The following is a 19970-nucleotide window of genomic DNA, read 5'->3' on the forward strand; positions in this document are numbered from 1 at the left end:
CTCGGCCCATCATGTCCAAAACTGTTTCTGAAACTCGGCCCATCAGGCCTCCACCCACAGCTACAGTGATGCCTTGATCCGAGACAGGCCCAAGTACGGCCCACTTGTGTCACGGCTTATCCCTTCCGTGATTTACGGCAGTCAAATCTGCTTTCGGCTAAAGCTGTCTGCCACAGCATCTCGAGGTTCGGCCTGTCCCCTTACACGCTCTCCACGCGCCAACAACTTTTCCGGGTTTTCGGATGACTTTAATCCAACGCGCGGATTCAAATTCTGAGATCGTTCATCCAACGGTGGAGATCTGCTCACCTTGTTCTATAAATAGGTGCATTCTGGGGAAAAACTGTTCACTCCAAAAGAAAAGAAATTTTCTTCCGAGCTCAAGCCTTTCTCTCTCAACTCTTCAGCCTTTCTCTTCTCAAATCCTTTCTTCATCAATTTCAATCCTTCTCTTCTGATCTTCTCTCCCATCTAGCTGATTCAATCCCATCTTTCCTCTGAACTTTCAGATCTTCAATCTTTTCCTCCAAATCTTCAATCCTTCTTTCTCAGATCTTTTCTTCCATTTGAAGATTCGATCTCATCTTTCCTCTGAGAATCTCAGATCTCCAATCACCAGTTCAACAACTCCAATCTTTCTAACAAAATCTCCCTCAAACACTAAACCATGTATTCCTCGATTTCCACATCCTCTCACCCCATGACCCAAGAGCCACGAACTCTGCAACTAATGGAGCTCCAAACCCCGCAACAAATGGAACCACAACAACAGCAACCAACAGAGGAGGGAGGAAACACCCAAGCAGCTGGAAGTAGTGCCAACATGGATTTCTGGCGAAGCCGTACCAGGTGGATTCCTACTCCAGAACAAATAAGAATCCTCAAGGATCTTTACTATGTCAAGGGATTTAAGTGCCCAACTACAGAGCAGATTCACGAGATCTGTCTCCAGCTGAACCAGTATGGGTATGTTGAGGGTAAGAACATTTACTTTTGGTTCCAGAACGTCAGGGCTCGAGAGAAGCAGATGAATAGGTGTAATCAGGCTGCTCCAGTGCCCATGGGAACTAGTTCTCTTGGTACTGGTAGATCCATTGATCTCAATTTTGGGTCCACTGGTTCTACTGGTGCTAGTGGATCCATCGACATCAATTTTGGGCCAGCTGGTGGATCCATTGACATCAATTTTGGGTCCACTAGTTCTACTGATGATGGTAGATCCATTGATCTCAACTTTGGTTCCACCTATTCTACTGGTAATGAAGGATTTCTTGATTTAAATTTTGTTTCATATTCTTCCTCACACTTCAACACTAATACCAGTCCAACTCTTTTGGCACAACAGGAGGACAAACATCCCTGCAACAACGAGGAGGAGATCACCAGGAGGTTCAAACTCTTCCTCTGTTCCCCGTGCACGGCGAGGACGTCTTTGGTAACCTGAAGACTACTTCCGAGGAAGGTAGTGCACATGATTACTATTTCGGTGGCTCAGGCGGTTACAACCGTGGATCTCCAGTTTCTCTTGAGCTCAGCCTCAACCCATCCGGAGCTGCTGACTAGGCTTAGTACAGCATAGTCCTCGTTTTCCTTTTTCTTTTTTTTTTTTTCTTTTTTTTTTGTAATATAAACTCAATAAGATGGTGTGCATGTTTTCTTTCCTGTTTGTTTAACCAACAACAACACCAAGGATCGAACCTTGGTCACCCAATACTATTTTCAAAACCATAAACAACTCTACTGCACACATCTTTCATAATGATGCAATAAAAACAATCACTCAAAAAAAATCCAACAATCAATTAAGTCGCATCGAGGTCTAGCTAGTATCCTCTGAGTCAAACCAAACACAACAATTTCATCGATAGGATTAAGGATTTATAAAGCTAAACACATCCTGAGTTAGCTAGGAAAAACCCACGTTTTTAGAGTTACTCTTACAACTCTTATAGAATCTCGATAATTCCATCTATCAATTGCTTCAACAAAAACTCACCACAATTCAATCCCTAACATTTAGCGATTCAGAAATCGAATCAAACTCCATATCACATAGTAATTCACTTGAACCACTATGGATACCTAACAAAGTCACTAAAATCAATATCTGAAATTGCGTTTAACTATATCACCTAAAATCAATCACCAAAGGCAAACCCTTGCCTGACTCTAACATGTCCTCCATGCTTCTTCCTGCACCATACATAGGCCTCAAAATTCAATTTCATTCACTTGAACAAAACTATATTCACAAGTCTGCTATAGACATCAGGGAAAAACCCATACTTTTACTCATAACTTTTCCTTCTAAAAGTTCATCACGTAGTGTATATAAAATCACCACACAACCTTCTTAGTCTACACTAAGAATTCAATCTCACACAAGGTCAGCATAATTGCCTCAGAGTCACTTTAATCACGTATCACATGTCAATTACCAAAACTCCACTAAGACGTCTCTTTATAAAACAAGATATCTAATCCTTGATACGTACACCTCATCTAAACATCTGTACGTCCAACTTAAGAAGACAAAATTTATAACAATTCATACTCGTATCCACACTAGGTACGTGCATAGGTCCACACCATGTCTTCAACCAAACACTTCAACAATCAAAAGAACCTCATTTCCATAAAACAATCCTCGTTGACTTAACAGAGTTGAATCAAGAGGTTCCTATTCCTCAAGGATTGTAACTCGCGGCCACTGAACTTATTCCAATACGAACCTACAAGACAACTGTAAGGTTCTAAGTACAACCCCTTCGAATCTCCATCACCTAAGGAGTATAGTATGCTTGGCTAAGACATGTATAACACTTAAAACACAGTATAAGTCAAATACAAATTCATATTAACCAAGTCAATACTATAGGGAAGGTATTCACGTTCCCTAAACGACCTAGCGGCCTAAACAACTCCCAACACTCACGCATACCCAATGACTTAGCCAATACCGAAGAGCACACGATGGGGATCCGCTGCAGACGGGCCATCACTCGGAAGGTATTGACACATCACCAAATATGCACCTTACGCTCTGATACCAAACTGTCACGCCCCGAATTTTGAATAATAAATTCAAATCCGAAACCTGAATAATTACAATTACAAAAAACCAAATCTCGAAACTTCGAGTTCATTATTACAATTCACTCTCACAATATATTATAAAGCTCAAATGAGCATAACACACCTCACAACTTACAATTGTTGTAAAACTCTAACAATTGCTCTAACCGCACGATCACCGTCCTGGTTCTCCTGTCCTGTAGGATTACCCGCTACACAATTTGAATAGTGTACCGGGAGTTGCAACAACACAAAACCCGGTAAGCTTTTTACAGCCAGTATGAGTAAACAAGAAAGAACTGTTGATTTATTAGATTTCAAGACTACCACAAACCCACGTTACTTTCTCACTCTCATATATATATATAGACACTTATGAGTTACTCTCAATTTAGCTCATAAGATCACTCACTCTCATATATATATATAGACACTTATGAGTTACTCTCAATTTAGCTCATAAGATCACTCACTCTCATATATATATATAGACACTTATGAGTTACTCTCAAATTCGCTCATAAGATTTCCCAACATTTGGTAGACAGACTCATATATATATATAGACCCTTATGAGTTACTCTCAATTTCCCTCATAAGGTTACCATATATATATTGACACTTATGAGTTACTCTCAATTTCACTCATAAGTTCACTCCACATTTGGCAGACAGACTAGAGCTCTAACTGAACGTAACCACTCGTCCGGCCACAGACGTGATTACGATTTAATACTATTAATAACCACCAGCCCGGTACGAGAGCGTGATTCACTAATAGATGCCATGGTCACCTCGTGACCTAGTGATCTCCACAGATCACAACAATTTATTGTTCCTCAACAATAAAACTCAACACCTCTCACAATATATTGTTTCTCAACAATAAACTCAATATCTCTCACAATATATTGTTTCTCAACAATAACCCAACACAACTCCAACAATACATATTATTTCACGTAATAATATATATACAGACATTCACACAGGAATGTCTAGTAACACCAACAATAGTTCATATGATTGCAACAAAATAAAGCAATTAATTGTATTGGGTTCGTAATATGAACCACGTGAGGTTTACTCACCTCGATAATCCCGCTGCGTCTTCAATTCAGCTCAAAATACGATCCACAATCGTCCACCAACTCAAACCGTCAATCACCTAGTCCAATAATGATCTTGACTTAGCCAACAACTCAAATATGTAATTAAACGACGATCCAACGCTCAGATTCAAATTAAACGATGATCCAACGGTCGGATCTGAATTTAATGATGATCCAACGGTCGGATCCTCACGGATCGCCTTTAGGATCATCCTCCAAAATTATCACGAAGATCCAACGGTCAGATCTTCCTGAATCGCCTTTACTAACATCTCCACAAAATTATATGAAAATCCGACGGTCAGATTCTCACGAATCGCCTTCCGAATCACTATTTCTCAATTATACGAAGATCCAACGGTCGGATCTTCGCCCGTGACCTCACAAGGTCACCGGGACAGTCATACGATCACATATCCAAAATTGAAGCAAAACCGGTGGTCAGATCTTCACAGATCGTAACCCGAAGATAAACGTAAAAACGTTAAATAGTAACGTCAAAACGTAAATCCACTATTTATCAACTTTTTCTAACATGACCATGTTATATATCAAAACGCTCGTATGGATGCATAGATCATCGCCTAGATAATGAAAACTCGAAATATGGTCTGATGCGCCGCCACAAACGGTGGTCAGTGGGCGGTCAACGCGGCGGTCAACGCCGGTCAACCACCTCAGATGGCAAAGTGACCAACTACAAACTGGTTCAAAATGAAAGGGTGGTCGACTTTCATACCTGGAGCTAAGCCTGGTTCGGCCTAGATCGTCCTAGATCAAGCGTTGAAGTTGGATTAATCTCGTGCGTCTGATCAGATTCCAGATTGAATCAGGGACGTCGAAATCTTCAACTCGTGATCTTTCACTCCACACTCCAAATCGTCAAGCAAGGAGGATATGAGGATGATCAGGGGAAGGAGGAGATCACGAAAATGGGGAGGATCGGCCCGTGCAACGCCGGCGTCGATGAGATCCGGTCGGGTCGGTTACTTCGCCTGGGGTCGCTTCGATCCAGGTTTGGGGGCAACGGCGGTGCAAGAAAGTGGCACCAGGCGACTGGGCGGCTTGCGGCGATCACAAGGAGGGCCGGGTCGTGGCCGGAGGACGCCGGAGGCCGGAGATGGGTCCGGGTCGGGTCAGTCGAATAGTTCCGGGTCTGAGGGTTTTCGATCGAGAGAGAGAGAGAACCGGAGGGACTATTTAGCAAAAAGGGAAAAGTTTCGTCCTTAATGAAAGAATTTGGAAAATTTCTCTATTTATAGAAAAAACCCAATTTTAAAATATTCATAACTTAATCATACGAACTCCGAATATTGCGTTCCACATGTCCACGAACTCGTATCGACGAGCTCTACAACTTTCATGAAGGAAGTTTTCCCAAATTTTGAACGTATAAAAAGTAAACTTTGTTGACCCCCTAAAAACGTTCGTTTTCGAAAATAAAATCGTTCGAACTAATTCCACGACTTCTCCAAGCTTCGTACTCGCTCCTACTATCGTGAAATCATTTCTAAAAATCCACGGAATTTAATTTGGATTTTTTCGGGTATTACAATCTACCCTCCTTAAAGAAATTTCGTCCCGAAATTTGAGCGTAAGTCAATTCCTCTCGATTAAGGTTGACCTAACCATAGAATCTCCATCTTTTCCAAATCTGTAGTAATCTACAGAGCCTCAACCCTTTGTATAAAAATACATTCCTATGGCCACTAAATCCTTTCATCACAAACGTAAACGCACAACACAACTGTTCAACATCAATCCACATCAATTACACAAAATCATCACATGGATCATCTCATAGATCCTCACATAGATCTTCACATAGATCTTCACATAGATCATCACTCTGTGCTGGCATACAAGCACAGTAAACACTCTCACAAAGTGTTTCGCTACTCAATTAGCATCACGGTAAATCTCCATAGTAAAACTTAAGCATGCACCACTCTTCACAACCATAGAGATGCATCACTCAAAACAAATCATCCCCAAAAGCACGCCAATTAATTATGTCACCCAATGATGATGACTTGGGCTTGCTCAATCCTTGGGCTAAGCACTAGGGCTGGCCAATTGGGCCTGAAGAAATCGGACCATCCACATTTCGAACCGGCCCAAACCACTTTGGGTTTAACATTTGGGCCTACTATTCGGGCCGAACAATTGGGCTTACTATTTGGACCTACCAATCGGCCCACCAACTTCCAGCTCGGCTACGGTATGAAATTGTACATACCGTATATACGTATACATACCGTACAGATCGTGTATACGTATGCATACCGTACAACTGTATATACGTATGCATATTGTACAGACCGTATATACGTATGTATACCGTACATACCGTATATACATCCGTATATCAAGCATATACGAGACCCAAAAATATTTGTAAGAGGTAGGGTTCGAACTCCCGACCTCAAACACGAAGGTTTTGCTCCCAACCACTGAAGCAAGAGCTGCCTTCATTAATATATGCTCACGTGTTATATTTATTATGTCATAAGTGACATAAATAAAATAACGGGGAAGGCAAGGTTCGAAACCTCAACCTGCCGCACGAAACCTTTGTCCCCCAACCACTGGAGCACAAGCTGTGCTTAATATAATGTGTACAAATTTTATACTTATTATGTCATAAACGAACATAATAAAAATAAACGAGAGGCGAGGTTCGAACCTCAGACCTCTTGTACACGAACTGTACACTCAACCACTCGAGCACGGCTGCTCACGTTATTATCCATACCAATCCTTTTATTTAAACCAACTGTTTCAACTGTTTCAACAATTCGGCCCAACTCATCCAAAACTGTTTCAGAAACTCGGCCCATCATGTCCAAAACTGTTTCTGAAACTCGGCCCATCAGGCCTCCACCCACAGCTACAGTGATGCCTTGATCCGAGACAGGCCCAAGTACGGCCCACTTGTGTCACGGCTTATCCCTTCCGTGATTTACGGCAGTCAAATCTGCTTTCGGCTAAAGCTGTCTGCCACAGCATCTCGAGGTTCGGCCTGTCCCCTTACACGCTCTCCACGCGCCAACAACTTTTCCGGGTTTTCGGATGACTTTAATCCAACGCGCGGATTCAAATTCTGAGATCGTTCATCCAACGGTGGAGATCTGCTCACCTTGTTCTATAAATAGGTGCATTCTGGGGAAAAACTGTTCACTCCAAAAGAAAAGAAATTTTCTTCCGAGCTCAAGCCTTTCTCTCTCAACTCTTCAGCCTTTCTCTTCTCAAATCCTTTCTTCATCAATTTCAATCCTTCTCTTCTGATCTTCTCTCCCATCTAGCTGATTCAATCCCATCTTTCCTCTGAACTTTCAGATCTTCAATCTTTTCCTCCAAATCTTCAATCCTTCTTTCTCAGATCTTTTCTTCCATTTGAAGATTCGATCTCATCTTTCCTCTGAGAATCTCAGATCTCCAATCACCAGTTCAACAACTCCAATCTTTCTAACAAAATCTCCCTCAAACACTAAACCATGTATTCCTCGATTTCCACATCCTCTCACCCTATGACCCAAGAGCCACGAACTCTGCAACTAATGGAGCTCCAAACCCCGCAACAAATGGAACCACAACAACAGCAACCAACAGAGGAGGGAGGAAACACCCAAGCAGCTGGAAGTAGTGCCAACATGGATTTCTGGCGAAGCCGTACCAGGTGGATTCCTACTCCAGAACAAATAAGAATCCTCAAGGATCTTTACTATGTCAAGGGATTTAAGTGCCCAACTACAGAGCAGATTCACGAGATCTGTCTCCAGCTGAACCAGTATGGGTATGTTGAGGGTAAGAACATTTACTTTTGGTTCCAGAACGTCAGGGCTCGAGAGAAGCAGATGAATAGGTGTAATCAGGCTGCTCCAGTGCCCATGGGAACTAGTTCTCTTGGTACTGGTAGATCCATTGATCTCAATTTTGGGTCCACTGGTTCTACTGGTGCTAGTGGATCCATCGACATCAATTTTGGGCCAGCTGGTGGATCCATTGACATCAATTTTGGGTCCACTAGTTCTACTGATGATGGTAGATCCATTGATCTCAACTTTGGTTCCACCTATTCTACTGGTAATGAAGGATTTCTTGATTTAAATTTTGTTTCATATTCTTCCTCACACTTCAACACTAATACCAGTCCAACTCTTTTGGCACAACAGGAGGACAAACATCCCTGCAACAACGAGGAGGAGATCACCAGGAGGTTCAAACTCTTCCTCTGTTCCCCGTGCACGGCGAGGACGTCTTTGGTAACCTGAAGACTACTTCCGAGGAAGGTAGTGCACATGATTACTATTTCGGTGGCTCAGGCGGTTACAACCGTGGATCTCCAGTTTCTCTTGAGCTCAGCCTCAACCCATCCGGAGCTGCTGACTAGGCTTAGTACAGCATAGTCCTCGTTTTCCTTTTTCTTTTTTTTTTTTTCTTTTTTTTTGTAATATAAACTCAATAAGATGGTGTGCATGTTTTCTTTCCTGTTTGTTTAACCAACAACAACACCAAGGATCGAACCTTGGTCACCCAATACTATTTTCAAAACCATAAACAACTCTACTGCACACATCTTTCATAATGATGCAATAAAAACAATCACTCAAAAAAAATCCAACAATCAATTAAGTCGCATCGAGGTCTAGCTAGTATCCTCTGAGTCAAACCAAACACAACAATTTCATCGATAGGATTAGGGATTTATAAAGCTAAACACATCCTGAGTTAGCTAGGAAAAACCCACGTTTTTAGAGTTACTCTTACAACTCTTATAGAATCTCGATAATTCCATCTATCAATTGCTTCAACAAAAACTCACCACAATTCAATCCCTAACATTTAGCGATTCAGAAATCGAATCAAACTCCATATCACATAGTAATTCACTTGAACCACTATGGATACCTAACAAAGTCACTAAAATCAATATCTGAAATTGCGTTTAACTATATCACCTAAAATCAATCACCAAAGGCAAACCCTTGCCTGACTCTAACATGTCCTCCATGCTTCTTCCTGCACCATACATAGGCCTCAAAATTCAATTTCATTCACTTGAACAAAACTATATTCACAAGTCTGCTATAGACATCAGGGAAAAACCCATACTTTTACTCATAACTTTTCCTTCTAAAAGTTCATCACGTAGTGTATATAAAATCACCACACAACCTTCTTAGTCTACACTAAGAATTCAATCTCACACAAGGTCAGCATAATTGCCTCAGAGTCACTTTAATCACGTATCACATGTCAATTACCAAAACTCCACTAAGACGTCTCTTTATAAAACAAGATATCTAATCCTTGATACGTACACCTCATCTAAACATCTGTACGTCCAACTTAAGAAGACAAAATTTATAACAATTCATACTCGTATCCACACTAGGTACGTGCATAGGTCCACACCATGTCTTCAACCAAACACTTCAACAATCAAAAGAACCTCATTTCCATAAAACAATCCTCGTTGACTTAACAGAGTTGAATCAAGAGGTTCCTATTCCTCAAGGATTGTAACTCGCGGCCACTGAACTTATTCCAATACGAACCTACAAGACAACTGTAAGGTTCTAAGTACAACCCCTTCGAATCTCCATCACCTAAGGAGTATAGTATGCTTGGCTAAGACATGTATAACACTTAAAACACAGTATAAGTCAAATACAAATTCATATTAACCAAGTCAATACTATAGGGAAGGTATTCACGTTCCCTAAACGACCTAGCGGCCTAAACAACTCCCAACACTCACGCATACCCAATGACTTAGCCAATACCGAAGAGCACACGATGGGGATCCGCTGCAGACGGGCCATCACTCGGAAGGTATTGACACATCACCAAATATGCACCTTACGCTCTGATACCAAACTGTCACGCCCCGAATTTTGAATAATAAATTCAAATCCGAAACCTGAATAATTACAATTACAAAAAACCAAATCTCGAAACTTCGAGTTCATTATTACAATTCACTCTCACAATATATTATAAAGCTCAAATGAGCATAACACACCTCACAACTTACAATTGTTGTAAAACTCTAACAATTGCTCTAACCGCACGATCACCGTCCTGGTTCTCCTGTCCTGTAGGATTACCCGCTACACAATTTGAATAGTGTACCGGGAGTTGCAACAACACAAAACCCGGTAAGCTTTTTACAGCCAGTATGAGTAAACAAGAAAGAACTGTTGATTTATTAGATTTCAAGACTACCACAAACCCACGTTACTTTCTCACTCTCATATATATATATAGACACTTATGAGTTACTCTCAATTTAGCTCATAAGATCACTCACTCTCATATATATATATAGACACTTATGAGTTACTCTCAATTTAGCTCATAAGATCACTCACTCTCATATATATATATAGACACTTATGAGTTACTCTCAAATTCGCTCATAAGATTTCCCAACATTTGGTAGACAGACTCATATATATATATAGACCCTTATGAGTTACTCTCAATTTCCCTCATAAGGTTACCATATATATATTGACACTTATGAGTTACTCTCAATTTCACTCATAAGTTCACTCCACATTTGGCAGACAGACTAGAGCTCTAACTGAACGTAACCACTCGTCCGGCCACAGACGTGATTACGATTTAATACTATTAATAACCACCAGCCCGGTACGAGAGCGTGATTCACTAATAGATGCCATGGTCACCTCGTGACCTAGTGATCTCCACAGATCACAACAATTTATTGTTCCTCAACAATAAAACTCAACACCTCTCACAATATATTGTTTCTCAACAATAAACTCAATATCTCTCACAATATATTGTTTCTCAACAATAACCCAACACAACTCCAACAATACATATTATTTCACGTAATAATATATATACAGACATTCACACAGGAATGTCTAGTAACACCAACAATAGTTCATATGATTGCAACAAAATAAAGCAATTAATTGTATTGGGTTCGTAATATGAACCACGTGAGGTTTACTCACCTCGATAATCCCGCTGCGTCTTCAATTCAGCTCAAAATACGATCCACAATCGTCCACCAACTCAAACCGTCAATCACCTAGTCCAATAATGATCTTGACTTAGCCAACAACTCAAATATGTAATTAAACGACGATCCAACGCTCAGATTCAAATTAAACGATGATCCAACGGTCGGATCTGAATTTAATGATGATCCAACGGTCGGATCCTCACGGATCGCCTTTAGGATCATCCTCCAAAATTATCACGAAGATCCAACGGTCAGATCTTCCTGAATCGCCTTTACTAACATCTCCACAAAATTATATGAAAATCCGACGGTCAGATTCTCACGAATCGCCTTCCGAATCACTATTTCTCAATTATACGAAGATCCAACGGTCGGATCTTCGCCCGTGACCTCACAAGGTCACCGGGACAGTCATACGATCACATATCCAAAATTGAAGCAAAACCGGTGGTCAGATCTTCACAGATCGTAACCCGAAGATAAACGTAAAAACGTTAAATAGTAACGTCAAAACGTAAATCCACTATTTATCAACTTTTTCTAACATGACCATGTTATATATCAAAACGCTCGTATGGATGCATAGATCATCGCCTAGATAATGAAAACTCGAAATATGGTCTGATGCGCCGCCACAAACGGTGGTCAGTGGGCGGTCAACGCGGCGGTCAACGCCGGTCAACCACCTCAGATGGCAAAGTGACCAACTACAAACTGGTTCAAAATGAAAGGGTGGTCGACTTTCATACCTGGAGCTAAGCCTGGTTCGGCCTAGATCGTCCTAGATCAAGCGTTGAAGTTGGATTAATCTCGTGCGTCTGATCAGATTCCAGATTGAATCAGGGACGTCGAAATCTTCAACTCGTGATCTTTCACTCCACACTCCAAATCGTCAAGCAAGGAGGATATGAGGATGATCAGGGGAAGGAGGAGATCACGAAAATGGGGAGGATCGGCCCGTGCAACGCCGGCGTCGATGAGATCCGGTCGGGTCGGTTACTTCGCCTGGGGTCGCTTCGATCCAGGTTTGGGGGCAACGGCGGTGCAAGAAAGTGGCACCAGGCGACTGGGCGGCTTGCGGCGATCACAAGGAGGGCCGGGTCGTGGCCGGAGGACGCCGGAGGCCGGAGATGGGTCCGGGTCGGGTCAGTCGAATAGTTCCGGGTCTGAGGGTTTTCGATCGAGAGAGAGAGAGAACCGGAGGGACTATTTAGCAAAAAGGGAAAAGTTTCGTCCTTAATGAAAGAATTTGGAAAATTTCTCTATTTATAGAAAAAACCCAATTTTAAAATATTCATAACTTAATCATACGAACTCCGAATATTGCGTTCCACATGTCCACGAACTCGTATCGACGAGCTCTACAACTTTCATGAAGGAAGTTTTCCCAAATTTTGAACGTATAAAAAGTAAACTTTGTTGACCCCCTAAAAACGTTCGTTTTCGAAAATAAAATCGTTCGAACTAATTCCACGACTTCTCCAAGCTTCGTACTCGCTCCTACTATCGTGAAATCATTTCTAAAAATCCACGGAATTTAATTTGGATTTTTTCGGGTATTACAGGAATAAAACATTAAAGAAGTCGCACATGACACAAAATGTTACACAATTCTCAACGCTTTTCAAAATAATCGAAATCAACATTTCCATAATCATTGTTTTCCGAAAAGCCATAACACAAAACAATAGGATTTATGATTTCAGTTTTCTGATTTTCTCTATTTATACCAAAACGGAAACTTCTTCTGATAGCCATAACTTTCTCATACTAGCTCCGATTGATGCGTACCGCATTTCCACGAACTCGTATCGACACACTCTACAACTTTCGTGAAGGAAGTTTTCGGAGAATCTCAACGTATCAAAAGTCAACCTTGAACCCCCCCCCTAAATCCACACTTTTCGAATAAAAATTCGTCCGAAACGCTTCCGCTCCATCCACGAGCCACAAAACCGTCCAATAACCACAAATTAAATTCTGGAAAAATCCTCGGAAAATAAATACGAATTTCCGGGGCATCACAGTGAGTATCTGTGAAATTGATCGTCGGAACCCCTTTCTTCAACCTTGAGCCGTTTGACTTTAGACCATTCGCTCTTGAATTTTTCAAATATATTTCTAGTATACACCTGTGCTGCATGTTTCAAAAGAAAGTCATCATCATTCACAATACGATATTTATGCTCTGATATAAAATCTTTGCTACTTTCCCTTGTAATTAATAATCTTATGCAAGGCTTGTTCATACTTGACAACAAATTCTCTCAGATTGATTGTTGATGTAACAAAGTCGTCAAAAAATGCGTTAGTACCTTCACTACGCCTTGTTGTATTCATTCCGGCAAAAAATGTGCTGCAATTATATACTGGAACCCAAGATTCACGAATTTCATAAAGTTGTTGTAGCCATTCATTTTGTTCCAATTCATGCTCCTCAATCAACTTCTTCCATTGCTCTTCAAAATCCTCAATTCTGTATGTTGCCCATATACACTTTTTCATGCTAGTCTTGAAATTAGACTTTTTATAATATACATGTGACAACTTTTCACCAAATTTTTTCTTTATATGCCAAATGCAGAGGCGGTGACCAGTATTGGGAAAAATCTTGGTCAGTGATAACACATAATGGATGTCGACCTCCCATAGCTTCAAGCCAGGTCTCAAATAACCATAGAAATGTCGCCTTCGTCTCATCTTGCAAAAGGGCAGATCCAAATTGTATGGATTGGAAGTGATGGTTTACTCCAGTAAATAGGGCAAATGGCATGTCATACTTATTTGTCCGATATGTTGTATCGAATGTCACTACATCTCCAAAATATTGATACGTCGTCCTTGATGTAGAATCCACCCAGAAAAAAATTAGTAGCTCTACCATCTTCATCACACTAGATAACATAAAAGAATTGTGGATTTTCTGCTTGCTTTTTCCTAAAGTAATTGAGGACTGATTGTGCATCTCCATATTCCAACTCTTTGTGCCTCACGTTCCTTAAATGATTATAACAGTCCCTATTGTCAAAACCAACATTTTGAGCACCACCAAACATTGAAGGAACTTTACTGATTTGTAAGTTCTCTTTTTGAAAAGCTTATGTTAAATCTTTTGCTGCATTGAGCATATGTCTATTCGACTTCATCATCATCCTACGAGCTGGTGTCACAATTTTATGATTGTGAATGTCACTGAAAACTGATACTTTCCATTTGTCAGTCCATTTGTCATGGAGAACTCGCATACTAGCCTCACACCCACATTTAACTATTGAACAACTTCTCCGCCTCTTCTTTCCAGTCTGTTGGTCACATATTTCTTCCTCATCTTTCTCTTCTTCCTCTATCATATCATCCTCTTTTTGAGTCTGCATGACATGTTTACCTTGATGTGCACAAACAAATAATCTACTCGTCACTTCATTTGACTGTGATCTAGACTTTGATGAACTTTGAATACGAGTCCAAAAACCTTCTTGTCGACCATAATCTTCATAATACCTTCCTGCCTCTTCCAATGTTTCAAAAAACATTCATACATAAGGTGATTTTAATTTTTGAACATTTTTCTCTAGAGAATGGTGACTACCTGCTTCATCGCTTGTTACTTGGTTCAATGAGAATCCAACATTGCCATCATTCGAAGTTAACTCCATCAAGGCCAACTGGAAAAAAAAAATGATGAAGCAGTTGCTAAAAAGATTGCAGCGAAAAAAAAAAAAACTATGCACAGATAAAGTAATTGCTAACTGAAAAGCATAAATTAACATGACTTCCATTCATAATAATCTGAAAAACAGAAGGAAACACCGTACCAAACGCATGTAATTTATATTTTGTTTGTTGGTCATCATATAGAAGTAATGAGTAAACATATCTGTAAACATAACTATATTACCAAGCTGCTATTTGATTATGCTGTTTAGGTTAATTACCATGAAAATCTCTAGAAAAAGTTGGCTCTTGTTACTATGATCAGTGCTATGTGGCATGCTAATTAAGAGACATTGTTATTCCTACTCCAGTTGCAGTAAGGTAGCAAATAATAGGTCATACAATTATACAATATAATTTGGATTCGTTATGAATTACATCAATGCCAATTAGTTTGAGTAATGTCTCTGCATCTTTTAAAGTTTAAACATTGGTCATCAATGCCAAAACTAGGCCTCGTAAAAGTTAAATTAGCCCCTTGTTGGGAAGCAAATAGCTTTCTATATCAGAAAGTTTAGAGTTACAAGTTCTTTTTTTTTTTTTTTTACAAGGAATGAATTCATTGAAAACCAAGAATTAATCGTACAAAACAAACTGAGAGCAAAGATACAAAAGCAAGAAGTCTGCTTAACAAACAAAGTTATAACTAATCTAAGTAGGAGCATGAATAGCGTCATAAAGGAGAATATGAGACAAAGTTTGGAATGCTTGTGTGTTAGCTACTGACTGTATTGAACATACTTCTTCTAGTTCACAGCCACTAATATTGGTCAATAGAGGATAGGAAAAATAAAAATTTTCAACCCTGAGGTAGAAGATTTGCCAAAAGAAAGGGAAAAAAAAAAAAAGGAAGAAGAAGAAGCAAAAGCTAGGAAAAGAATGACAGACGAAAGTTAGGTTAGCAAGACTAGTATAGGTAATTGATACCATAAACTTTGAAACCAATTCTAGGCCTAAACCCTAAATTTAGTTGTTTGTATGTCGACAAAAGAATAAGATAAATACATACCTGTGTTCTTGTTGTAAGTATTGTTTAGTTCCAATTAGCAAAGTAATTGGGAGGATGGAGATGAGAGCTTGGAGTTGGAAAGGATGATGAGAGCTTGAAGTAAGAGAAGACGATGTTCCTCTAGGCTTTTGGCGTTTGGCGTGTTCTTGTGCTATTTTTTTTTCTTTTGATCGTGCACAGTACTCCTTATTCTGTTATTCTTCTTCCTCTTTTATTTCTCTTTAGTTTTTGTTTGATTTTGATTTTCCAACCCTGGGGTAGAGAATGAGCCTGGGGATGGGGATGGTATTGTGATCCCCATCCCCAACCCGCCCCATTGCCATCCCTAAACGTAATAACACTAATTTATGTTAAAATTATAACAACGACTCATATTTTCTGAAGTAATAAAACCCCGCTTATGATGGGAAACAAAACCCAAAAAAGAAAAAGGAAAAGAAAAGGTAACATCATCATTACGATAGACCGTTCGTACAATGTATCAAATATACAAAATAATTTTTTTACTAATGATATAATGTGATGCAGAAAAGATAGAAATTGATAGTCTTAATTTGAACTTTACACGTATGTGTCTCCACCAAATCTATTTTCCCCGCTTGTACAACGTTTTTGAATTTTAAAATTTTTAACTTTCCAACGCCATTTATTGCCATACCAACCTCAATTCACCAGCTCAGATACACCTGAACCAAGACTCACCTACCAACCCTCCTCTTTTATATCATTTTGTTTTTTTTTTATAACCCTAATTCATCATACTATTTGGTTGGTGCCTCAACTACACGGCTCATATTTCTCATACCTTACCAGCCAGTACAAGGTATGTTCTTGTTATATTACTATGATGATTTCATATTTTTGAGGTTGTGAAGTTATTTTAAGAACTTGATTTGGAATTTAGAGGATGTATTGTCAAGTGAGTATTAATTATTAGTTTCTTGCGGCCATTTTTGTTTGAGATGCAAACTCAATAGATTTCAAGGAAGATAATAGATCTATGACATTTTTGATCCTTTTAGCCATTCATTAAACCATAATTTGTTCAATTGTTCGACTCATTAAAGTTGAAGAAATGGAACTTAAAGATCTAACTATATATATTGTAAATGAATGTCATATTATTATGGTGCTGTCATTTTAAATGTTGTGAATTCATTAGAAGAATTCATTTGAAATTTAGAGGATGTATTCTGAAGTAGGTGTGTCATTAGTTTTTTGATATCTATGTTTGTTTGAGACGCATGATCTATAGGTTGCAAGGAATAGATCGGCTCTATGATTTTTTTGATCCTAGTAGCCGTTTATCAAAATTTAATTTGTTCATGCATGATTGGATTTCTTTCCATTTGAGGTTTGTAAGTTGAATCACAATAGGCACTTGACATTTTCCAGAGTGGATTTCAATTGGTGAAGTGCCTAAGTTGGGTTTCGGCGGTGGAAGGGTTTTTGCATGTCAATTTGGTGGTTGTGCTTGGATTTTATTTACCATTGATTTTTGGGGGAGTGGATGATAGTTTGTTTTCTTACGACTTTGGGTGGTGATTGGCCATGAAGTTCGATTTTTTGATGATTTATGTGGGGTGTGAAGACTTTTTAGTTACAATTCTTTAGGGTTTTTAAGGACTAATGTGTTGGTCTTTTATTTCGACAAAAAAAAAAAAAAATTGTTGGTCTTTTATGAACTGCTTTGTGGAGTGAGTTCGGTGGTTTGGCTTGTCATATCGAGGATGAAGTACAAGTTTTTTTTATTTTTATTTTTTTATCTAGATTACACTATATTTTCAAAGGCTTTCGAAGTCTAGAGACTAATCAGTGGCAGGGGGTCATGTTTTAACACTTCCTTCCCCTGGCCACCAAGAATAGATTCTAATTTAAATTTCAATCAGCGTCGGCGAGATTCGAACTAGGTGTGGAGGTTTCACACCTGGAGGCTTTTACCAACTCGACCACAGATAGTGGTTATGAAATACAAGTTCTTGAGTCGGGATTGTCTTGATTCAAGGACTATTGCCTCTATTATATTTTTATTTATATTTTTCATTGTTGGGTTTAGGGGGTCACAAAAAGTTATAGATCTTGAGTTCACTATTTATTGTTAGTCAGATTCAAGAGATGGTCTTTCTATTCTTATTGCTATGCTATAACCAGTGTCAAATGTAAATTTGCTTGGATAATGACTTCTATATATCATGCCCCATTTGACTACTCATTGAGTGTATTTTCATTAATTTATGAATAAAATTGACGTTCCTTTGTGAAAGCAAAAAAAGCAAAAGCGTTTCCTTTGTATTTGTTTTTTTTTTTTTTTTTGAGCTCGAAAAGGAAAAATTGAGAAGGATTTTCTACAAAGACCAGGAATAGGATTGCATAAAATATACAGACTAGTAATTTCCCCAATCCCTCAAGTTATGGAGGCTTAAGGAAAAAACCGAACAAGCAAATACAATCTTTTGGCGCCTTTACAACCAGTACTATAGTTCAAACTTCAAATTAATACTGCACATGTACAGTGTCATCAGCCTCTTAATCTTATTCACTTTTCTTTTTCAGTCTTTGTCAACAAAGCCTTATGTTTAATCCCGTGGAAGAGAAGAACATTATGGAATCTCCCCCTATCTCTCCCCTAAGCAGTGAACCGGAGCCGAACAACAGTAAACAATTGGTGGAGTGTCTTCCACAGTCTGACCTTATCGCCAATGAGTTGGTGGAGTTTCCTCCACAGACGTCTGACCCCATCGCCGATGAGTTGGTGGAGTCTTCTCTGCAGTCTAATCCCATTGCCAATGAGTTGTTGGAGTCTCCTCCACAGTCTGAGTCTGACCCCATCGCCGATGAGAACAATGAAGCACTATCAGCTGAAGAAGGCGGTCAATCGGAGGCAGGTGAAGTGATGATGACACCTAAGAAGAAGAGGGGGAGACCCAGGAATTATGAGGTCAATGAAGAAATGGTCTCTGATGTTCCAGCTTCCAACTCAGAGGGCTCCTCTAAGAAAGCAAAAGGCCGCCCCAAAGGCTCAGGCAATAAATTGCAACGCCCCGCTGCTGATGGTGAGTTCTTCCCCCGGTGAAAAGTTTGCGTATGTTTTTTTGTTCCATGTATTCATCTGGTGCAATTATATATGTTTGGTGCTGTTACATATGTTATCGTCTGTTTGGTTATCTCCTTTTTTGTTCTGAGTTACTTGATCAGGAAGATAAAGATGGTAGTTGCATATGTTATGTTCTTCATATTAGGGTTTGGTGTCAAGATATGTGCGTGGCTTTTCCATGGTAGGAACAGAACTTTGATTTTTGTTCAATTCCAGCCCTAAATATGAGTACTTAGACTTCTATTGCACTTAAAATTGGTATTGAAAGAGAGAATTGGCAAAGAAAATAAGAATTAATTTGTTAGTAAACCCAGCTAAATTTCTAGGGTTAGAGCATTTTTAGCAGACTCGTTAGCTATTTTAGCAGCTGCACCAGACTTCTAAGTGGCTTTCCATTATAACTTTTAGCTATCTCGCTCTTAAATATAGAGAGTGAGATGAGGCTCTCTAGAATTTAAAACATTCAGTTTGAGTTATTTTATGTAGTTTATAAATATATTTAAACTACTTAATATTCATTTAAAAAATAATATAAATTCAAAATTAGCTAAAATAGAGAGCACTGAATACATATTTCTAAAGTGGCTAGCCAAAACGACTTTTTAGCTACCTTGGCTAAAATTTGACTTTAAAATGGCTACAATTGCTAGAGATGCTCTTAGCTAGGCTAATAGGGAAGTCGTTGCGTATTTAAGGTTAAAACTTAAAAGTTTGAATATACTTACCAACACATGCCAATTATTAGCTTAACATGCTTCTTGCCATTGTTGGATTTTCTGATGTATATATGCAAAGCTGCTACATTAGCATAATTACTCTGAAAATGTTTTTATGGAGGTTTTTTTGTTGTAGAAACTGGTGGAGCTGGAAATAACTTCATCCCTTTCGCAGTGACTGTGCAGACTGGGGAGGTAATAATGCTAAAAAGACCTGTGAGACATTTTCTTGGGCAATATTTGA

General features: G+C 39.3%; 1 protein-coding gene across 1 annotated transcript; it reads right to left on the reverse strand.

Annotated features, from left to right (window-relative positions):
- Positions 1-14291: 14291 nt before the first annotated feature.
- Positions 14292-15212, reverse strand: LOC133730566 (protein FAR1-RELATED SEQUENCE 11-like). Its single transcript, XM_062158131.1, has 3 exons — positions 15129-15212; positions 14783-14858; positions 14292-14704 (listed from the first exon to the last, which is right to left on the reverse strand). The coding sequence occupies exons 1-3, from the start codon at positions 15183-15185 to the stop codon at positions 14292-14294; spliced, it is 546 nt and encodes a 181-aa protein (XP_062014115.1). The 5' UTR covers positions 15186-15212.
- Between the last annotated feature and the right edge of the window lie 4758 nt (positions 15213-19970).

The sequence above is a fragment of the Rosa rugosa genome, chromosome 2, assembly GCF_958449725.1.
Source record: "Rosa rugosa chromosome 2, drRosRugo1.1, whole genome shotgun sequence".
NCBI lineage: Eukaryota > Viridiplantae > Streptophyta > Magnoliopsida > Rosales > Rosaceae > Rosa > Rosa rugosa.

What these genes read in the sequence shown, in the direction of transcription:
- LOC133730566 (XM_062158131.1), bottom strand. Translation starts at nt 15,185, where the DNA reads ATGCCACATAGCACTGATCATAGTAACAAGAGCCAACTTTTTCTAGAG. An exon ending in TTTTTCTAGAGATTTTCATG is followed by an intron (nt 14,859 to 15,128) that starts GTAATTAACCTA and finishes TTTTTTTTCCAG; the next exon opens with TTGGCCTTGATGGAGTTAAC. An exon ending in AGTAACAAGCGATGAAGCAG is followed by an intron (nt 14,705 to 14,782) that starts GTAGTCACCATT and finishes AAACATTGGAAG; the next exon opens with AGGCAGGAAGGTATTATGAA.